General features: G+C 62.4%; 1 protein-coding gene across 1 annotated transcript; it reads right to left on the bottom strand.

The window, feature by feature from the left end:
• Window positions 1-696: 696 nt before the first annotated feature.
• Window positions 697-20773, bottom strand: CCDC187 (coiled-coil domain containing 187). The gene is made up of 9 exons (XM_060299901.2): window positions 20628-20773; window positions 18181-18686; window positions 17580-17672; window positions 15113-15208; window positions 9812-10902; window positions 9497-9591; window positions 5586-6148; window positions 5171-5258; window positions 697-980 (listed from the first exon to the last, which is right to left on the bottom strand). The coding sequence occupies exons 1-9, from the start codon at window positions 20771-20773 to the stop codon at window positions 794-796; spliced, it is 2865 nt and encodes a 954-aa protein (XP_060155884.1). The 3' UTR covers window positions 697-793.
• Between the last annotated feature and the right edge of the window lie 1930 nt (window positions 20774-22703).

Raw genomic sequence — 22703 nt, 5'->3', positions numbered from 1 at the left:
CCCTCACCCAGACACCAGGGGGAAACCCGGGGCTTCTAACTGCCCCCGGGCCTTTCGCAGGCCACTGACCCCACACGCCTCACTGCCCACCCTGTGAGATGGGCGACTCCAGCCGGCCCTGTAAGGAGGTGCAGGTTTTATCTGGGGCCACTCCTGAGCGGAGCAGGGGTTGGGGGTTTGTTCCGAAGGCATCTGCAGTACCCGATTCTCCTACAGACAGACGTGAGCATGTTTTTATTCCCGCTCTTAAAACTTTTGGAAAAAAACCAACTGGAAAATGAGGCTTAAACGGCAAGTCACATCCCAAGCCTTTCAGAGCAGGTGCTCGGTCCCCAGCACCGTGCCAGGGACCTCCAGCTGCCCCTCCCTGAGCCCCCACTGGACACAGCGTCCCACAGTCCAGCCCACGCCCCGCTCCGCACACGCTGGGGCTTAGGCCCGGCCTGCTGCCACGAAGAAGGCCTGAACCCAGGAGGGCTCCAGGCGGGAGCAGCCCCTGCCCCGGCCCTGGCTATGCACCAGCCCTGGGGCCCTGGGCAAGCCTCCTCTGCTATAACGGGGGAAAAACCCTTCGGCTCAAAGGAGAAGGCAGAAGGCTGGGCCCCGGGAGCAGAGCCGTTGACGAGACAAGCCGCTGACTCTCGGGGGAGCAAACTCACAACAGAAGCATGGATGGCGAGAGAACACAGCAAGAGGCTGGGCCCCGAGAGCCTCCAGAAAACTTTAATACTGACGCGTGGACGCTCTCCACGCAGAAAAGCATCTTTCCACACCCGCAGAACCTGGCCGAGCATCAGGCCGTGGAGCGGGTCCCCAGCGGATCTCCCTGGCCACCCGACCAGCCGGCCCAGGGCCTGTCCACGGGCTCGCCCTTACCGCAGCTCCGGAGGGTCAAGGGCGTGACCAAGCCCGCCCCTCTGGCCGACCGCATCTCTTCCAGCCGCAGGGAGCCGCAGCGGGGGTCTGGCGCCCCAAGTGAGCTGGGGACACACAAACACCTGTGTGAGCAGCGAACATCCTCGAGGCAGGAGACAGCTGAGGGCTGGGCGGGGAGGGGTGGTAATCTGGGCTCTCCTGCAGACCCAGTGGCCAGGGAGACCCAAGGGCCAAAGGACCAGAGGGCCAGGAGGGCAGTGGCGAGCAGGCGGGGCCTGGTCTGTGAGCGGCGACTCAGGGCTCTGCACTCGGACCCAGGGGGACCAGCGCCCAGCAGGAGCGCTCGGCGTCCACGGTCGCCATCGGCGCTGGGGCCAGCACCAGAGCGCCCTTCGCCCGGAAGCCCTCACCTGCCCTGGGTCTGCTCTGGCAGTGACGGGCATGGGGCATGTCCTCTGCCTCTGTCCCCTCGGACATCTGCTAAGGAGGACTGTCCACCAGGCCCAGAGTGGAGCAGGGCCCACATCTTAGCTCTAAGCCTCAGGACCATCTTCTCGTGCCGGCACTGCTGCCCTGTCCACAGAGGGGCCTGAGCTGGCCGGATGACCAAGGAGGCCGGGGTCAAACTGGTCCAGTTAGACTCAGAGACCTGCCCTCCATCAGGGCGAGCTCAGCCTCACCCGGGGCTGCCCAGCACATCCGCCACAGGAGAAGGAGGAAGGCGTGGCCTTGGGCCCCCCCGAGAGGGCAGCAGTCCAGGGGGGGTGGGAGAGCCGCCGGGCACAGATGGGCTGCAGCTGCCCGGATTAGGGGCTTGGGGCACAGATGACTGTGCAGCCCAGGTGTGTGTGACGGGCTCGGACGAGCTGTGCCGACAGCCCGCCTCACTTCACGCCTCATCAGCACACGTGGCTGTCCCTCCTGCACCGAGTGACCCAGGATGCCCTTGGGTGACTGAAGACACCGGCCACACCTGCAGACCATGGAGGTGGGCCCTCCTTCAGCCCCACAGGTGTTCGCTGAGCACCTGCTGTTCTTCCCAGGTGACCCACCACCCCGCCCCTACCCTACAGCTCGCAGGCCTGCCGGCGAGATGGCGTGAAAAGACTGTTCCAGGAAGAGGGAGCGGCCCTGCGGCCCAGACGAGAGATGCTGAGGAGGTGAGGGATGGGCCCAGGGGCTGATCCTAGAATGACCCCAGGGATGCTGGGGCAGGAGCGCTGACCGTGGGCTCCGATGGTCAGGGGTGGGTTCCTAGAGGCAGGGGCAGCAGGGGCTGCTCCAGGAATGCGTAATCATGGAGACAGGGGGACTCTTAGCTCCCTCCTTCCCAACCCAGAACTTAGGATGCTACAACCCCCACCTGGGATCAACAAAGGGCAGGAAGGAGCTGCGTCCTCCAAGGCTACTTAAAGGGAATGTCATTGGTCCACAAGCCATTCTCCCTCAATTGTCTAGAGCAGGGACGGCAAACATTTCCCACAGAGGAACAGACGCAGGCCACACGGTCTTTGTCTCCGTGGAAACCACTCAGCTCTGCCTTTGTAGCAGGAAAGCAGCCACACTCATTATGTAAATGATGAGCATGGCTGTGTGCCAATAAAACTTTATTTACAAAGACCGACGGTGGGTCTAGAGGGCTGTGGCTTGCTGACCACTGGTCTAGATTCTCTAGGGCAGTGATTCTCAAACTTCAGTGAGCATCAGAATCGCCTGATCACTGGGCCCACCCCCAGCATAGCAGATTCAGGCGGGCTGGGATGGGCCGGGCACTCTACATTTCTAACGAGTCCCCAGGGAACAGTTTGAGAACCACTGGCCAGGGAACGGGTGTAGCAGAAAAACTGGGGGCTCTGGAGTCCATGCCCTGGGTCTGAAACTTGGCTTGTCCTCCCCCAGGCTACGTGATCCTGGGCAAGGTCAATTCTCCTCTGCCAGCCTCAGCTTCCCCATCTGTAAAATGGGGATGAGCACACATCCCTCAGGGTTGCTGCAAGCACTGCATGAGGTGCAGGGAGGCCTGCGTGGTGACGGCAGGCACACAGCTGGGGCACACACTCCTCTGTCCTTCCTTCCAGAGACGCTGGGGTGGACTGGGCCTCAGGGGCCCAAGCCCCATGGGGGGTGGGAAACCCTGGTGTCCTCACCGCATGATGCTGGTTAACAAGCTTGGCCCCCACCTGGCCACTGAGCACTGTGGCCCCAGCAGGGAAAGGACTCGGTGGAGGAGACCCACCCCGACTCAGGAACTGGCCTGAGAGGTGGCAGGACGGGCCAGGCCCTGGAGAGGAGAGCTGTGACCTGCATCCTTGGACTCACTCGGGCAGCGAGGGAGGTGACCAGAGGCACGGCAGCAAAGCAGCCCCGTGAAGCAGTGAGTGGAGACTGCTAGTTTAGAAGACTGGGCCGGGCCAGGTGCCTTCCGGAGGCCTGAGAGGCCCAGCCAGCCCCTGGGCCCTGATCCCTGGCTCCAAGGGTGCTGGGACGCCCAGGGCACGGCTCTGAACGACTTCCACCTCCTCCTGTCTCTCCCGGCCTGGTCAGGCTGAGGTGGGGAGGGAGACACAGTGCCCCTGGTGGGAAGGTCCCAAACACCCCTCGGCTTTGACACCTTCTGGGCCTGAGCCCCAGGGACCTTGCTGGCTGTCCAGCAGCGGGACACACAGCAGCTGTAGGCTGTTCACCTTAGAGCCTAGGGCACCGAAAGTAACCTCTGGAGAATTCTCCCACCCGTCTCCCCTTCTCAAGCTCTAGACGGGGAGCAGGATGGGGGGGTAGGTGCAGAGGACGTGAAGTCCAGCCCGATGCTGACCCCTACTGGTGTCAACAATTCAGTTTCAGTAACTGCGCTGAGGCTGGGCAGGGGAGGGGCTGGGGGACGGGAGGGAGGGTGAGGCAGGGCTGGGGGAATCAGGGTGGATTCAGGGCCACCTCCCATCTCCAAGGGGGGGCCGTGAATATGCTCAAGGCCACCAGCTTTAAGCACAGACCTGGGATCTGCACTGACCCCCGGAGGCCCTAGGGCAGCCGCACACACGAGGGCAGCAAGCCGGGGACAGACCGGGTGAAGGGGGCGGGGAGGAGCCCCCGGCATCGGGCGATGGCCGACACTGGCAACGAGCCAAGGCCAGCCCCCCGGAGACCATCCACTGGCCTGTCCCCCTCTGGACCCCCCTCCCCCGCCCCGGTTCTGAGCTGTCGAGCCTGGAGTCCCGGAGGACGCACAAGGTGAGCGGGCAAGCAGGGAGGGCCTGCGTGGGGGCCAGGCAGGGACGGCTGCCCCCCGGCGCTTCAGCCCCAGGACGGAGAGGGGAGGGGGCCAGGGGTGTCTGACAACCTCCTGGTGCAGGTGCCAAGGAAGGAGGTGGGCGGGGCTGGGGACCCGCGCCTGCAGGAACCCCTGGGCAGACAGGCAGGCGATGTGGCAGAAGAAACAGTTCTTGGGGGCGGGAGAGGGGGGTGTCCTTGCAGAAGGAGACAAGCCTGTCCCCGAATCCTGGGAAGACTGGGGGCCACAGCTGCTCAGGGAAGGCCAGGTGACAAGAAGGCAGCTCCCCTGCGCAGCCCAACCTTTGGAGCCTTTGTGGACAAAACCTGCCCCGGGCTGGAGGACGCCCCCTCCTGGAGGGGCTGGGGGTACAGAGCAGGGTCACTGGCTGCTGGGGGGAAATGAGCCGGAGGACAGAGAGAACAGGGAGTGACAGTAGCTGGACCTCAGGGGGAGGCCGGCCGAGACTCTGGGAGCCTGGGCTGAGGCCTGGAACAGCAGAAGGTCCCCAGGAGAGTGGCTGGCCCTGGGTGGTAGCTACTGAGGCCACATTGCAGGCCCAGGTGGGGCTGGCCGCAAGTGCCCCTGCCCCGGGCCGGTCATCTGTCTGTAATTGGGCCCGTGCAAAGGGACCTGTGTGAAGTGACCCCAGAGGAGGCCAGTGCTGGAGACGGAAGCCACGAGAAGGTGCAAGGGGCTGTGGACGGGTGGTCCTGAGAACTCGACATGGGCCACCGACCGGATGGAGGGCTGCCTGTCTCCGTGTCCCCCAGACACAACCAGCCTGCCAGCCACACAGGACGCCTGGCCGAGTGTTTCCGCATGGCCCACTGTGCACAGCCCCGCCAGAGGCGTCCGAGGCCAGCACCTCTCCCCGGGCGGGTCAGAAGCCATGTCACTGGACCTGTACGGGCTCTGCCACGGGCCGGCGGCACCCACCCTGGGGGCACCCACCCTGGCGGCACCCACCCTGGCGGCACCCACCCTGGGGGCACAAGGCTGCTCAGGAGTGGCGCCCAGGCTTACCTCCCTGCGAAGGGGCTGAGGGTCTGCAAGGAAGCCAGGGTTCTCGCCTGCCTCTTGTCCCGCTCCGAGCGCCCATCCTCCATGAAACCTTTGGAGAGACGGGTGCCGGTAAGCTGGTCGGTGGGGAGTGAGGACAGGGCCCCCACCCCCCTGGCAGGAGGGACCCTAGTCCTGCTTTCTTGCCCCTCTGCAGGAGGCAGAGAGGTGGTGGGCACGTCAGGCTCAGGACCAGGCCCCACCCCTCCCCCAGCCAGAGGCAAGATGGTGACAACAGCTGCAGAGGGACAATTGCTGTGGTCTTGTCAATGTACCCCCGCCCCTTTCAGGAGAAGAAACCCAGAGGCAAGGAGAAAGTGGGGTCCCCCTGGCCACCGACGGGGCAAGTGGTCATCTGCGGCCCCGGGGCCGGCCCTACCTTGGGGCTTGCTGGCCTGGCGGCCCCTCGGGCTGACGCTCTGCAGCCGTTCCCAGCCAGGGCTCCAGGTCAGCGTCTCAGTGTCCGGGAAGCACATGGTAGAGAGAAGCGGCCTGGCCCGCATGCCCGCCCAGTCCCAGGGTGCCCCTCCGCCCGCGCTGGGCACCAGGGCTCTGGGGCAGGCTGGCGTGCTGGAGCTCGAGGGCGGCGGGCCTGGCACGGGCCCCCCCGCCGCGTCCGTCGCCTCGGACCTGCTCAGCCTGTCGGTCAGGACGTCGATTCGCTGCTTCAGGACGTTGGCCATGGTCTCCAGGGCCTGCAGCCGAGCCTGCTTGTACCGGAAGTGCAGGGGGCCTGGCGCGCCCAGGCGTTCGGACTCCTCGGGGTCCAGGCAGATGCACAGCCCCGGGCTTGAGCAGTGGCTGGTCAGGTCCTGGAGTTGCAGGGGGCCCAGGGAAGAACTGGCCGACGTCAGCAGGGGGGCGCCCTCCCAGCCATCTCGGGGGCCTCCCACCTCCAGAGTTTCGGCCGGGTTCAAGGCTCTGTTCAAACACAGGCAGAAGCTGCAGGGAGAGAGGGGAAGACGGTCAGCCCTAGGGCACCCTCTCCAGGCGCGTGGGAAACACGCATGTGCAGGGATGCGCATAGCTGCAGCTTCTGTGCCAGGCCCAGAGTCTATTCACTGCGTCAACTTATGACCAGGGGGCGATTATGGGGCATCCATAGGGCAGACCACACGTGGCTGTTAGAAAGGAGGAGGATGGCTGGCAATGATTTCTTGGATACGGCACTAAGAGCACTGGTAACAAGAAAAAGAAAAAAATAGATAAACCGGGCTACTTCAAAATTAAGAACTTACACGCATCAAAAGACCCAATCAACAGAACGAAAAGACAACCTACAGAATGAGAGAAAACATTTACAAACCCAGATCTGATCAGAGATTACTCCCGAGTATATCTCCTACAACTCAACGACAACAAACACCCAAATAACCTAATGAAAAAACAGGCAAAGACTTGAATAGACGTTTCTCCAAAGAAGACATACAAATGGCCAAGAAGCATGTGAAAAGATGCTAAACATCACTAATAATTAGGGAAATGCAAATGAAAGCCACAGTGAGGGACTTCCCTGGTGGTCCAGTGGGTAAGACTCCGTGCTCCCAATGCAGGGGGCCCGAGTCTGATCCCTGGTTGGGGAACTAGATCCCGCATGCCGCAACTAAAGATCCCGCATGCCACAACTAAGACCCAGTGCAGCCAAATAAATAAATTTTTAAAAAGCCACGATGAGATACCACCTTACACCCTTTAGGATGAGCACTACTAAAGAAAAAGAAAAGAACAAGTGTTGACAGGTACGTGGAGAAGTTGGAACCCTCGTGCGCAGTTGGTGGAATATAAAATGGAAAACCGTATGGAGGTTCCTCAAAAAGTAAACACAGAATTCTCATATGACCCAGCAATTCTAATGCTGGGTACATATCGCACAGAATTGGAAGCAGGGGCTTGAAGAGATGTTTGCATACCTATGTTCACAGCAACACCATTCACAACCAAAAGGCAGAAGCAACCCAAGTGTCCATGAACAGACGAATGAATAAACAAGGTGGGATCCATCCATACAATGGAATAGCATTCAGCCTGAAGAAGGAAAGAAATTCTGAAATAGGCTACAACATGGATGAACCTTGAGAATGTCATGCTGAGTGAAACAGGCCAGTCACAAAAGGGTCCCAGAAGGAATCAGATTCATAGAGACAGAAAGTAGGACGGTGGGGCCCCGGGCTGGGCGGTGGGGGATGGGGAGCGAGTGTTTCACAGGGACAGAGTTTCAGTTTGTGAAACTGAAGATGAGAAAGTCCTGGAGATGATAGTAGTGATGTTCGCACAGCAGTGTGAATGTACGTAATGCCCCTGAACTGTGCCCTTAAAACTGCTTAAGATTTTATGATCTTAACAAAATTTTACAATTTTGTCCTGTGTATTTTACCACAATTTTTTTAAGTGGAAAAAAAAAAAAAGGACAGAGTGAAGCACGATGAAGGACCTGCAGCCTCCTCCACCACAGAGATAGCCCCCCCTCCAGCATCGTGCCCAGCAGAAGGAGCCCGACAGGCAGGAGCCCCTGCCAGCATTTCCCACGGCGGGGGGCTGCCCTCGGGTGTGAGCGGTTTCTCAGCCCCAGTGCAGGTTACACACGTGCTCAGCGTGCGAGCATTCACTGAACTGCACACCTAGGACCTGCGCCCTTGTCTGGATATGATCAGATGTCAACTTTAAAAAGTTAAAAAACAACGCACACCCCTGGGCAGCCCTGTGGACCTGGAATCTTGGGGAGGAGTGCGCACTTTAAAGACAAATGAAACAAAAAGGATCCAGAGAGGGCAATTTCCAGGAGCCAGGGGCCAGGGGAGGGTGTCCATCCCACCGAGGTGGACGGGTGGGGGGTCGAGGGGCTGCAAAGAGGGGTGGGCGCTGAGCTCCAAAGGGTTCAGCCCAAAGCCCCCTCCCAGAACTCTGGCTGCCAAAGACCCATGCAGGAGCCAGGCTCAGAGCGAGCCCAGGGCAGGAAGCTCCCGGTGGGCGGCATCTTGTGGGGACCCCTGTCTTTAGCCTCTGGGCCAGCTCCTCCCCCTAGCCATGGGCGGATGATACCCTAGGAGCCTGGCTGTGAGTTCCCCCTCCTTTATTGGGCAGGTGGCCAGGAAGTGGCTGGCACTGGCCTGGAGCCCACGGGGCACTCCCCGGAGCCCTTCGCCGTGAGGGCAAGAGCTGGGAAGGCCAGCCTCTAGGGAGCCTGGACACTCAACTCCCCCAGCAAAGTGGGGGAAGGTCTCCCACCCTGCACTTCAAGATGCTGCTCGGGGAGTGGCCTCCTGGACAGTTGCCCCAGAAAAATGAAAACACGGCAGTGAAAACAGAGCAAAAACGAATGCAAGGGAAAAGAAAACAAACCCAGAAAATAAGTGTTGGTGAAGACAGGGAGAAACTGGATTTCCCGTGCACTGCTGTGGGAATGCAAAACGGTGCGGTCACTGCCAGAAACAGCCTGGCAGTTCCTCCACCAGTTAAATATGGAGCCCACACAACCCGGCAATGCCACTCCTGGGTGCGTGCACCAGAGAGCCGAAAACAGGCGCTCAGACATTCCACTCACAGCAGCCAAAAGGGGGAACAGCACACAAGTCCATCAGCTGCCCCTGGTAGGCAACACGTGGGAGATCGTGCAGTGGAGTATGACTCGGCCATGACAAGGAAGGAAGTCCTGCACAGGCCGCAACGTGGACGAACCTGGAGATCATACAGTGGAGTATTACTCGGCCATGACAAGGAAGGAAGTCCTGCACAGGCCGCAACGTGGACGAACCTGGAGATCGTACAGTGGAGTATTACTCGGCCATGACAAGGAAGGAAGTCCTGCACAGGCCACAACGTGGACGAACCTGGAGATCGTACAGTGGAATATTACTTGGCCATGACAAGGAAGGAAGTCCTGCACAGGCCACAACGTGAATGAACCTAGAAAACTCGCTCAGGGAAAGAAGCCTGGCACAATGGCCCCATGCTATATGATTCCACTGACACGAGACATCAGAACAGGTGAATGCATACACACAGATGGACGGCAGACTGGGGAGTGACTGCTAATGGGGACGGGTTTCCTTTCAGGGTGATGAAATGTTTTTGGTGAATAGATGGAAGTGGTGGTTACACAATATTGTGAACGTGCCAAATGCCACTGAATAGTTTTCTTTATAAACGTTAACCTAACGTGACGGGAAGCTCACCTCAGTGAAAACTAACGCAGCCCTGATCACAGGCTCCGTGCAGCTCTGGACGGAGGGAGCGACCCCCGGCCCGGGAGAGCCCCCCCGGGAAATGCAGTCCCAGCCCCTGCACACCCACCTGCCCGGGGCGTCCTGGTCCCCCAGCACCATGCCGGAAGTCACCCTGCTCCACTGCGGCACAGGTGCTCCTGGGCCCCCGGTGGCTTCCAGGCCCTAAAGCAGAGGAGAAGGACGTCATCAGAGCCCAGGCTGGACCAGAAGACCCCAGGCCCTGTCTCAGCCTCAGAGCTGGCCCCGGCCTCCACAAGGGTCTCAGGCTGGGTCCCTCAGGGGTCCCCTCTTTGGGGACAGAGACAGAGGCAGTGGGGTCCCTGCAGAGCCCTGCCACAGCCAGGGGACCCCGGGGGACCTCGGTGGCTGAGCTGGTGCATACCCCGGACTGTGCAGAATGCGGGACGAAGGTCACGATGCCGGGCGTCGTCTGGGAGACCACGGGGACGGCCTCCCTCTGCTTCCTGTAGACGCCCTGCAGCCTCTGGTTTCTGAGCTCCAGCGCTTGCGTGGCGGAGGCCTTTTCCTTTAGGGCCTGCTGCCACCAGGGCTCCATCTTCTGCTGGATGAACTCCCGCAGGGACTCGGAGCTGTGGAGGGGCCCCCGGGGCTTCGGGCAGGGCGGCGGGGGTCGCACCTCATTCTCCTTCCCAGGCATGTTCCAAAGGGCACCCTGGCTGGGCCTTGGCCAGGTGAGCTTCGCCCCCGCGGGGGTTAGCAGTGGACCCCTGCCCTGGCACCGGGGGTCGGGCCCCTGCGTGAAGGCGGGGCTCCAGGGCCTTCGGGCGGGGCCCTCCCGGTCTTCACAAGAGGTCCAGGCCCTCTGCAGACCCCAAGCCTGCCCGGACGAGGTGCTCCGGGGCTGCTGCAGGAAGGGGCCCCATCTTTCAGGGATGCTCCCGGGCCTCCAGAGGGAGCGGTCCCATCCTTGGGCCGCCCAGGTCTTTGGTGGACAGGAGGTCCGCCTGGCCGAGGCGCTCCAGGGCCGCTGAGGGAAGGAGTTCAGCCTCTCCGTGGGGCTCCCGGGTCCCCGGAAGGAGGGATCTCGTCCTTGGGCCGCCCAGGTCCTCTGCGGATAGGACTCCCACCTGGCCGAGGCGCTCCAGCTCAGCGCCATGGGCAGGCTCCCAGCCCTCTTAGACGCAGGCACCCCCTCCGTCACGGCCCGAGGGCTCTTCCAGGAGCCCCGCAAGTCTGGGGGCTTCCAGGGGCTCTGCCACCTCCTCCCCGCCAGGTCCCGCGGCTCCAGCCCTCGCCTTGGGTGGTGGCCCTGGGCCAGCTCCAGGCTGGCCTGGATTTGCTGGTGGAGGTCTCGAAGGACAGCCATAGCAGCCTGGATGTTCACGGGCTGATGGCAGGAAGCCAGGTGGGGAGCATTGGTTGACACCTGCGGGGCGCTGCGGGCAGAGGTTGATCTAGGCAGCCGGGGGCAGACAGGGGAACTCTCACCAGCTCCCAACTTCTTGCCGTGTCCTGCAAAGACAGGTAGTCGCAGGGGTGGCCAGAGCTGCAGGGCTTCAGGAGGAGCAGAGCCGGACCCTCCCCTCTCCCTGAGGCCCCGTTGGTTCTGCACCCATCATCCACTCACAGAGCCCTCTGGGGGCAGGTGCCACGTCGGGTGACTTGAGGCTGAGCCTGGGCACCTGGCGCAGAGCCACCCCCTCTGAATGTGGTGAAAACTAAGGGGGGGGGCGCGGGGGGAGGTGACACGTCTCCCGGGAGCTGCTGTGGTTCCCGTCCTGCAGTCCCTGAGTCAGGAAAGCCTGGTGGCCGCGCCCTGCCTTCTGGGAGCCGAAAGGGTGCCTCTCGGGGACAGAAATCCTCTTCCTGGGCTTTTGAACGGAGCGACTCCCCAAAGTCCCCGTCTGGTGGGGGGTTTGGAGGGCGTCTGACGGGTCGCTGGGAGAGAGGTGCCGGGCCCGCACCCCAATGCCACTGCTTCCTGGGCATCTCTCCCTCAGGCCCACACTCCAGATGCCACCCCGAGCGGAGCAGAGCCGAGGCGGAAGCCTAGGGAGGGAAGGAGGGGGCCCAAGCAGCACCCTCACCAGAGCTTGTTCTTTTCTCCAAGCGTAAACACCAACCAACTCAGAATCTTAAAGAGAAAACGCACACACAGCCAGGCGCCCAGGGCCCTCCGATGCTGGCCCAGACAGGGAGGCTGGCGACTCCACGCAGACCCAGGAGACCAATTCACACGCTCCCGGAGGGGATGGGGCGAAAACCCTCGTGTCCAGGCCCCTCTGGGGATTGGGCCACACCCCCAACCATTAGCCAGCATCCTGGCAGGGCTGAGTCCCAGGATGACCTTGAAACGTGACCTGATTTCTCTGACCCTTGGGGGTAATAAAACGTGCTCCCTTCAGATTTGTCTGTAAAACATTCAACACAGGCCCAGGAACACCACACACGCTCAGTAAAGGCTGGCCAGTAGTAACGCTAGTCACCAGCACAAGCCGGGCTCACACAGGGCGAGGGGGAAGGCAATGTTATGGCCGATCATTTGCTCTGAGCCAGAAGAAATTAATTTGTTTTTAAACTGGTGAGACTCAGCGGGGATAGGGGAGGGGACTCAAGGAAGACAGTCAGGTTAGCAGGACAAGGGGTCCCGGAGAGCGTGGAAACAGTCACCCCATCCCACACACAAACCAGCTTTCTTTAATAAATGCTGTCACATAAGAAACATCATTCATCATGTTTCACTTCATAATCCCACGTTACGCTCACCAAATGCCAATACCAGCCCCACCATCGTAACAAACCCATCCACAAGGGCCCCGGCAGAGGCAGCGCCGGCCTTGAGCTCACAAACACACATGTGTAAGCTCACACGCTTACACAGCCTGCATCTCCGGGGTAGGGGGAGCTAGCCCAGGGAAGGGTGTGTCCCGCAGAGCTGTTCCAGGGGCGTGGCTTATGGGGGCGTGGTCATGGCCTGGGGGGTACTTCCTGAGGCGTGGCCTCTGGGAGCGTGGCCTCGGGGTGTGGCTCTGTACCACCCTTCCCCTTGCAGGAGCTCTGTCTTCAGGCCTATGGCTGAAGTCCCTCCTGGTCTGGGCTGGGGAACGTGCTGTGTCTAGGGGGCAGGGTGTGATAGGTGGGTGGTCTCTGCTGTAAGGTACCCTCGTTTGCGCCTCCCTGAGACCACGCCATCCGCCCCAGGCCCCTGGTGACACCGGAAGGTAAGAGTGAGGTCTCAGGAGTCCCAGACCTGGGTTTAAATCCCAGCTCCTCCTGCGTAGCCACTGGCCTCGGGCAAGTGACAACTCCCCCGTGCCTCAGTTTCGCCATCTGTAAGCGTCTCCCCACAAGGCCACCACGATGCAAAAGCGAAGCAGTCACGCTCACTACAGGAGTTGCCCAGAAAGGTCAGGATCTGCTGATCAGGACTGAGTCTGCACTGCCCACCTGCCACATGCGACCTATGAGTGGGACCTGGGGGGTTGGGCTCCCCAGAGAGGGTCCTGCGTCCTGCATAAAAATGGCCTCACTCCTCGGTGCTTTGTGACCACCTGGAGGGGTGGGATAGGGAGGGTGGGAGGGAAGGAGATGCAGGAGGGAAGAGATGTGGGAACATGTGTATGTGTATAACTGATTCACTTTGTTGTAAAGCAGAAACTCACACACCATTGTAAAGCAACTATACCCCAATAAAGATGTTAAAAAAAAAAAAAAGGCCTCACTCCCTTGGTCAGGGCCCTAGGCAGGGACCACACCAGGTAGGGAGGGGGCCACCTGCTGGCCAGGCCCCTCTCGGCACCCCCATCCCCAGGCCCCTCCATCACTGGCTTCCCCATTAGCCCGCCAGAGGGGTCCAGGTCAATAAATGGGTCCTGATGGGCACATTTTTTTCTTCCACGGAGCAGTTTAACGGCAATTAATTTTTTTACGAGAGGATTTCTAATCTGTGGAAATGGATGAAGTGCCCAAGTGCCCTGTCAAAGTTCCAGGGCCGACCTAATCTACGATAAAAAATGCAAAGTGAGGTGCTACGATCTGAAATTAAATATCGGGCTTCGTTTTCCTGCGGCCCGGATGGATGAATATTTTATAACTATTGTGATTTAATTTTTTGTTAACTACAGCAAATTTCTAATTCATCCAATTCCCAAGTCCTGTGGCTCTGACCTCTGAACCCAAACTCATCTCTCCTTAGCCCAGCTGTGACTTCCTAACTGACAGAAGCTAATGGCCACGTCCATCAGGGTGACACGGCGGTTACGGTGACGAATGCGGCCCACGTCCTTTTGACCCAGGGTCAGGCAGAAGGCAGGTCATCTTTCAAGGGAGCCGTTAAAACAAACCAAAATGCCGAGGAATGGTGGAGGGTGGGGTGGGGGGAACGCGATGCAGAAAACTGTTATATTTTGTGCTTTTTCAGTGGCCTTCTGGAACCTTCTCCATGTCTCCCAGCATCCCTCACTCTGGTTCCGGTGGAGGTTTTCCCGACACATCCCCACCTCACTCAGGGCCCACCTCCAGCCAGAGAAGGAGGACAGGTGCTCCTCCTGCTGGAACCATCGGCCTGCCCAAGGGCAGAGAAGGCGGTGTCTGGTGGCGTGGGCACACCACACATGGCCCACTCCCATCCAGGACTGTGAGCTCATACCCTGGGGAAGCTGAGGCATAGAGATGCACAGAAACAGCTCGACCCCCGGTGCTGCTGACTCCGAGACCAGGGGCCCCACAGAGCCGACCTCAGCCTCCCAGGGCTTTCTCCAACCAGGGGGCTCTGGCTGGCGTCTCCGAAGCCCACGGTACAGTGGTCCCAGAGCCCAGGCCCCGAGGGTGGGCCTGGAGAAGGTGCCCTGGCGTGGGCCCAGGTACGCACAGCTGGGCTCTCTCGGGTAGGGAGCACAGGCCTGGGGCTGTCAGGGCCCAACCCCGGCTCGCCTGTGTGGTCCTGGGCAGGGCTGTTGACGCTGTCTGGGCCTCAGTTTCCTCATCTACACAGTGGGAGCGAGCCCACCTGCCCTGGAGGAGAGCCGTGAGGGTCACGTGAGCTACTGTCGCTTAAGCCCAAGACACACTCGGACAGAGTCCGGCATTGAGCGAGGCCACTCCTCCCTGGCCCCGAACATGCTGAAGGCAGGCCCGGAGGAAGGCCGCCCCCTCTGTTCCCCACACACCCACATCCAGCGCATTCACCCCACGAGCTCCACGAACCTACCAGGCTGGGCAGTGGGTCTTTGCTGGACGCCAACGCCCCACCCAGCCCTCAGGGAAAGACAGCTGAATTAGGAATTCCTCTGTGAGTGTGGCCCAGCACCACCAAGACCCCTGAACAGACCTCTCCTGGGTCATAGACGGCCGACACGTCTCCAAGGGAAGCGGACGTCACCCAGCCTTTCCCACCACGGGGCACCCCAGGGGAAACAGGCACCCCGGCCTCACTGCCTGGAGTCTAAGTCTCAAACCAGGCGACAGGCCACAGCCATGCTTCCCGCCACCGACGGCAGCAAAACGGCCAGAGCTCAGCCAGTGACACCGAGTCACGAGAAAGCATGCACATCTGTCCGCCACCAGCTCACATGCCCCCCACTGCACGCCTGCCTTTCCGAGGCGGAGCCAGCGCTGCACCAGCCGTCCTGGCTCCAGAAACAAGCCATGTGCCCACCTCCTGAGCCTGGATGGTAACCTCCCGTCCCCACGCCCTGCCTGGCCCCGAATGGGCCAACCCTACCTGTGTCTTTGGCAGCTCTCCTAGGGGCAGGCAGCTTGGGGGTCTTCTCTCTTTTGCAAGACCTACTTTTCATCCTTTTGGTTTTCTCCCGTGGAACTTCAGAGAGAGGAGACAGACGGAAGGAAAGGAGAGAAGGTTGAGTCGCAATGCAACACACGGGATCAGCCAGCTCGCGAGGCCCCTGACTGTCCCCTCACGGCCCTTTGCATGGGAACCCACCCCCCCCGGGCAGTCCCCCGCTGGCTGGGCTCACCTCACCCACCTTCGCAGCCTCGACTGGACACATGTCCCGAGAGCCCCCGAGCACAGCCATAGCCTCCCATCTCCATCCCCTGCACCCAGCTTGGGGCCGGCCCACGGCACTCATGTTTGTTGAATGAATAAATGACTGAACAGGCCCACAGACGGAACCGTGGCAGGGCAGCCGGCCAGACAGGACATCGGCTCCTCAGGGAGAGGAGGAGTGAGCGCTAGACCCAGAGGGGCCTTCGCACAGTGGGATCCGCCCGGTTGGACAGGCGGGGACAGGAGATCCAAGTCCCACAGAAGGCAGAGAGGCCGACTGGAGTGGAGCAGCTGCCCAAGGGCCAGTGTGGGCACCCGGCCCTGCTCTGTTTGGCCTCATTCGTCTTTGTCCCCCCCTGGGTGGACGCTGCATCTCAGAAGCCAACCAGCCAGTGACCGTGTGAGAGCTGGGCCTGGCCCATCGCGTCCCCAGGGGCCTGGGGAGCACGGGGAAAGTCTCTCCCGAGGGACTCTCCAGGCCTCCGCGGTGCAGCTGGGTCCCGGCCTCAGCCCGTCCCTCCGTCCTCAGCACCCAACCCCACTGGCAGGAGGGGCCTCAAGACGAGGCCCACACGAAAGGACAAACCCTATAGGATTTTGCTCATATGAAGTCCCTAGAGGAGTCAAACCCGCAGAAACAAAGAAACTTTGTACTTAAACACAGTTAAAATGGTAAACTTTATGTTATGTGTATTTTACCACAATAATAAAAAAAAAGAGCCAGTCCCTGCCCCATACCCTGCTTCCAGAGGGTTCCAGGGGCGAGCTGGTGACTGATGACACTGGGCACTGAGGCCCCTGAGTGACCAATGGCCAGGTCCTGAGTTTGGCTGATGGGCCCCTGCATGTGGGGACGGGGAGAATGACCTGCGGGACGAGCTGAGGTCATCGGGGCCCTCTGTCCCCGAGGAGAGAGACAGGGGCATTCCGCGTGAGTCACAGCTGGAATGGGGATGGGCGGGCGCCCCACTCCTGGGGGAGCTGCCGGTGCCCAGTTAGGCCAGAGCTGGGCTCAGGGAGAGGGTTCTGCCCCTTGGCTGCACTCGGGCCGGCCCCTTGCACCCCACCTAGGGCTGTGCTTGGCTTGCACATCTGGCTGGGACAGACCGGAAACGAGTCTGTAGCTGCCACCCAGAGGGTCCCGACTCGAGTGTTGACCAGCCTTTGTTCCACCCTGGTCACCACGGCGCCACTGGAATAGGCAACGGTCTCCCTCATTCTCCCCCAACAGCCCCATGGAAAACCCTGGCTGGAGACCCTGAAAGTCTCAGGCCTCCAGGACAGCCTGACCCCTGCTCCGGAGCCCTCTCCCCCGCTTCCCGGGGTCTCCAGAATCCTGCTGGACGGTAGAGACCGCTCCTCCCCCCAGGGCCCACCCTGCACACACAGCGAGCCCACCAACGCCCAAACCCTCCACGGCCCCCCCGCCTAAAAACCCTCCAAGCGCCCCGCTGCCGGGGACGCCGAGGCTCCTTAACGCTCCCCCGGGAGCAGCTCCGGCCCGCCTCTCCATCCTCATCCCTCCTCTCCATCCTCATCCCTCCTCTCCATCCTCATCCCTCCTCTCCATCCTCATCCCTCCTGTCTGTCGAGTGAAAAAAGTCGGCCAAAGACTAGAGGTTCCCTGGGCCTCGGGACCCTTCCTACCCCATCTGGACGTCTGCCAACCCACTGCCGACCCTTCAGCATCTCCCAGGCAGGGCAAGGCCGTCTGCGGGACAGGCAGGCAGCGCCTCTTGCCTGCAAGATGCAACAATGAGCCCAGGAGCTGATGGGGCCTGGAGGACCTCAGGCCTGGCATGTGACCATGCAGGGAAGACCTCACCTATTCTGTGCAGGAGAGCTCAGCGAGGAGATGCCCCTGCCCAGCCCCCCTGCCCTTTGACCCCAGCCTGCCCTTCAGGGCCTGCTTAGATTCCTTCCCTGATGGTTAGAAATCGGACTCCAGAGAATGGTGGGCTGGCTTCAAATCCCTGCTTGGCCCCTTCATGGCTGGGGTCCCCTCTGACCCTCAGTGTCCTCCTCTGTGAGTGGGAAGCTAATAGAGACAATCGCACAGAGTGAGAGAGAAGCTGTCTGGAGAGTGCTGGCTCCAGAACCGTGCCACCCACACCTGGGCCTGAGTGTCCAGTGGGGGCAGTGGTGGGGGGATGCCAGGATGGCTGGCCGCAGAGCCACTCACCTGAGGCCTGCCGCTGGGAGACCCTGGAGGCCTCACGCCCCTGGCAAGGTGTTGCCTTGTCTTCGACTCCACTTTCAGCCCCACTCAGGATGCCTGAGCCTGAAGGAGACAAGAAGGAGAATTGTGAGGACAGAGAGGCCGTGAAGAGATGTCCAGGGAAAGGTCCCCGTTGGGCAGCCACTCAAAAACCTTTAAACATGGCCTTGATGCCCAAGCCTGAGGGCACAGTCCCCCCGGGGACCAGTCCCTTCCACGCCTCCCGCATGCCCTCCGGCCCCCCTGTACCCGCCCTCCCACCCACCATCCCTCTGGCTTCCACCCACCCATCTCCATCTCCATCTCCTGGATGAGTCTATGCTTCCTTCTGCCTAAACCCAGCTCAGATGCACCCCCATCCCCGGGAGGACTCTACTTCCTCTTGGCTTCCCAGGCTCCGAGACCCTCTCAGGGCCACGGGGCATGCTGTACCGGCCTCCCCAGCTGGCCACCAGCCTAGGCGGGGCCACCCACGTACCCAGCCCCGCCCGGCCTGCAGCAGCCCAACCTCAGCCCTCTCCCCCCGCCCCCTGCCTGTCCCTCGCCAGGGGAAGCTGCCGCTGACCTGGGTAGGCCAGGGCCGGAGCGGGGTGTGTCGGCTTTCGGGCCTTCCTCCGGGGGGCTGGCGTGCGGGCTTTGTAGAGATCTGAGGCGCTGGCGGGTGCCGAGGTGCCCAGAGAGGTGCAGCTCGCCTGCCACCGTGCCTGGGCCCGGATCTTCTCCCTCAGCTGCTCCAGCCGGGGAGTGCTCTCCCTGGGCTGCTGCAGGGGCCCCAGCACCCGGAGGGTCCTCTCCTTCCAGGTCCCGTGGGGAGGCGTGCATGACTCATGGCCCCCCGAGGAGCCGGAGAGGCGGCCCGACGACACCGAGCTGTCCCCATCCTTGGCCTCCTCGTCTGTCAACCACACCAGGAGGCTGCGGGCCTTCTGCCGGGGGCCGGGCTCCTCAGGGAAGTCAGACCAGGCCACGTGGGGAGATCCGCGCTGGGCGCCTGCCTGCTGGGAGGGCTCAGGCCAGCTCACAGCAGCCATGACTTCACCCTCAGCTGCAGGCAGAGGGAGGCTGTCTTCCCTTGGGAGAGAGAGGCAGACGCAGCCTGTCAGGTGCGGAGACGTGGTGGTGCTGGGCAAAACATGTCACGTGCACGCCCACTGTCTCCAGCGTCCTCCTACTCCCCATTTTCCTGCCTCAGACTGAGAAAGGTGGGAGGTGCCAATAAACAGTACCCCCTCGTTGGTGGCAGTGCTGCAGTGTTCTCTCTCGGGTCCCGACCACACCCCTCTGAGGTGGGCACTACACCAGCCTCACGTACAGGCTCTGGGGAAGGCACGCGGCAGAGGCCATCCGACCCAGGTCCTCACTCCTCACACCAACTTGGCTGCGCTCCAGGAAGAAGGCAGCTCCCCAGCAGTGCCTCGGCCCCTGTGTGCTCCACATGCACCCAAGTCGGCACAAATACTACCTGGACTTGGCACTGGCCTTCCCAACGGCTGGTCTCCCTGGGGCCCCAAGGGAGAGAGGGCACTGCCTCTATCGATCTTTGGGGCGGGGCTGGATCATTTCCCCCGGGCAGGTGGGCGGCATCCCCATGACCAAGGATGACACGGCAGCATGGCGGAATCAAGGGTGGAGCCAGTGAACCCCCATCACCACCTGCCCTGGGGTCAGAGGGTACTTTCCCAGGGCAGCCCCGTGGTCTGCAGCCCGGCACCCATCCTCACTCAAGGCAAGCTGGCTCCTGCCCAGCTCCGGATGCCGGTCTGTGCTGGTCCCCTGGCCCATGATGGAAACCCTAAGGACGGTTATGGAAACTGGGGGGGGCACAGTGGGCTGCAGGGCCCTGGGCTGGCAAAAGCCTGGGGCCTTCCCCACGTGCTGCCTCTCAGCAAGGAGTGAGAATTCCGCACGGCCCTGTGACAGCATAATAACCCCGTGTCACTCAGTGACAGACAGCCAAGGCCTTCAGCTCCTGCTGGGGCTCCAGGCAGCACCCCACCCCAGTCCTCCCAGGGCGCCGGGGGTCAGGCTCGGCCTGGGCTGGAGTAGGGACGACGTGAGGGGCTGGGGGCTGGGATGGGCTCAGCCCCAGGCTGGTGGCCGGCTCAAGGTTCAGTTCCGGGTGGGGTCAGCCTGGGAGTCGGGGTGCAGGAGAGAGGAGCCAGCCCGGGCCACGTCCCCAGCAGGTGGACGAGGGGCTGAGCGCTCTGGCCCCGACGCTTCGGCTCGTGGGGACTGGTCGGGGGAAGCGGGCGCCGGCTTCCCGCTCTCCCTGGCACGAGCTCAGGGCACCCCTTCGACCACAGAAATAGAGGCTGGAGAGGCCTGAGCGCCAGGAGAGCATCCCAACCTGTCCAACTCCAGCGGGCTTCCTACCACCTGCTCGACCGCCCTGGCAGGGCAGGGCGGTGAGGGGGACGCGGCCTCTGCCATCTGCCGGCCCTGGGCTCAGCGTGGTGCCCGAGGAGGAGCGCTGGAGGAGACCAGACGCCTCGCCCCACCCTGCCTCTGGGTATTGGGAGACTGGTGAGTTCACTACCACAGGAGGGCCCTGCGGAGTGGCCCTCAGGGAGGGGCTGACATGGTTAGGGACACTCCTGCATCTTAGGAATTACCCTAAAGGCACTCCTTCCAGAGCAGGCCCCAGAGAAAGGCGCGTCTGCAGCAAAGGACCCCCTAATTGCAGGCGGGCATGGAGAATGGAGAGCCGTCCTTGAGGCTCCTTCTAGAGGACCCGTCCTGGGGAACCGGGGACACCTGGAGACGCTGCCGTCTGGGCAGCGCGCAGGGCGGGGCTCTGGTCACTGAGACACAGCCCCACGTGTAGCGGCCAGCAAGAGGGGGAGTCGCCCCGGACGGACCCTGCCGGGAACGTGAGGTGCCCCCTCCACCCCCGCGGAGCCTCCTCTGTAGTTGGGGCCGGGGTGAGGCAGGCACTGAGCCAGCAGGACCCCAGATCCAGCCTCCGGCTCCAGGGCCCTCAACCACACCCGGTGGCCCAGACAGACAACGTACCTCTGCGGCCAGGTCCCCCTGCCGGCAGCACCGCGACCAACCATCCGGCTCTGCTCCGTCCTCCTGGCCTGGAGCCCCGGCCTGCCTGGGCTCGCCCGCTCCACTGGGCACCTTGCTCGGCGAGGCTGAAAGGGAGCAGGTCCCATCCGTATGTTTCTTTAGGACGTTTGCAAGCGGCTGGTGTCCCAGGGCGCTGACCTGGGGCCACACAGGAAGGCGGCCCCCGCCGGGAGAGCTGCAGGCAGCGGCGTGGGCTCCTTCGCTGTGCCGCATGCACGCACACCACGCACGCCCGCACGCCACGCACGCACGCACCACGCATGCACGCACCACGCACCACGCACCACGCACGCACCACGCACCACGCACGCACGCGGGCCTGCGGAAGGCTTCCGCTCCCCTCGGGGGTGGAGCGATATCATCAGCGATGACCAGGGCGTCCCGCACACGGCCCCCAGAGCCTGGATAGGGGAGGGGCCGCTCAAAGACAGCTCCGCCTCCTGCGTTCACAAAGCGCCCCCGACCCCTGGGCAGAATCCCTTTGCGCCGTGGCAAGAGTGAAAGCCCACGCCCACCGCGCTGCTGCGCTGCGGCCGCAGGGTCGTGCTCGCAGGCAGAGGCCTGGCCCCTTTACTGCAGGCCTTCCTCCCCGCCACACCCTCAGGCTCCCCCAGCAGTTGGGGTTCTGGGGGGTGTCCTCCCAGGGTCCGCTGGACTCTCCAGCCCTCGTTCCGAGCGAGCAGAAGCAGCAGCTTAGACGCAGGAAGTTTCTCCTGACGGCAGGAACTGGTGGCCCTCTGTTCCCTTTAGCAGGGACTAAGCTGCCCCCGGGGGTCAAGGAGACCTCCTCCTCCAGGAAGAAGCCGCGTCGTAGACATGACGCGCCGTCAGTTTAAACCCTCTACTGGCGATGAAAGCAGAATCATGAAAACAAGTGCGTGGTGAACTTGAAAACAAACCCAGCGCCTCCCTGCCCAGGGCCCCAGCTCCTGCCGCCCTGCCCGGCTGCGGCGGCCACTGGGCTTGGCTCTGGGCTGCAGCTGGGTGGCCGCGAGCGGCAGTGCGCAGCCCCCATGCAGGCTCGCCCACCTGGCAGCGCTGCAGCTGAGCCCAGAGCTGCAGGCCCCTGAGGCCGAGGCCCCTCCGGCGGGTGTGGCGCGCGCAGCTACCTGTCCTGACCACCACCACCCCCCCCCCGCTTGTGCCGGCCTGATGCCGCTCTGGGAAAGTCCCCTCACCCCCCGTGAGTGGGGCCCCGTCCCTCTTTCCCCCACGGGGTGGGGACCGCTGGGGGGTGGGGGTGGCCTGTGTGCAGATAGATGCCTTTGGCTTCGGGAGCCCCCAGCACGGTCGGGGTGGGGCGTGGCGTGGGGATCCCATCTCAGCTGTCCCGCCCACGGTCCTGTGGGAGGAGTCCAGCTCCCCTCCTCGGGTTCAGCCCCAGTCTAATATCCTGGGCCCGGCAGGGTCAGAAGCGGGGGGTCGGGGGTCTTCAGGGCCTGGAGAGACAGCACCCAGGGAGGTCTCCAGCGGAGCAGACCTCGCCCAGAAGACACAAGTCAGCCGGGGCCCAAGGGGCACAGGGGCTGAGAGGCCAGAGGAAGCCGTCCCAAGGCTGACCCAGGCTCCAGGCACATCGAGGAAGTGATGTGCAGATGGCAAGGGCACCTGGGCACTTGCGCCCTGCTGCTCAGAGGCACACGCTTCCACTTTGATACCTGTCTTGCACACACACACACACTACACACACAAATTACACAGACATAGATACACCACACACACAGAAACACACAAACAACATAACGCGCGCGCGCGTGCGCGTGCGCAGTATGTCCCCCAGGTAACCTGGCCCCCCAAATTAGGAGCACCTGGCAGCCCTGGGAAAGGAGCCTGGGGACATGACACACCCAGCATGGCTTTGCCCCCAGGAGGTCCCAAGTCCTCAGAGGGAGCCCTCAGACAGGAAGACCCCTCCCAAGGGGGGCAGGGCGGAGGAGGGGTGACTGGTCTGCGCTCCCAAGCCCACGGCAGGAAGTGCCTGGGGAGGCCAGGCAGGCCTGGGGAGGCCCCAGAGGA

Source organism: Globicephala melas, chromosome 6 (genome assembly GCF_963455315.2).
Source record: "Globicephala melas chromosome 6, mGloMel1.2, whole genome shotgun sequence".
In the NCBI taxonomy this organism is placed as follows: Eukaryota; Metazoa; Chordata; class Mammalia; order Artiodactyla; family Delphinidae; genus Globicephala; species Globicephala melas.
The sequence above is the reverse complement of the archived record's forward strand: the minus strand, read 5'-3'. Positions and strand labels throughout refer to the sequence as shown.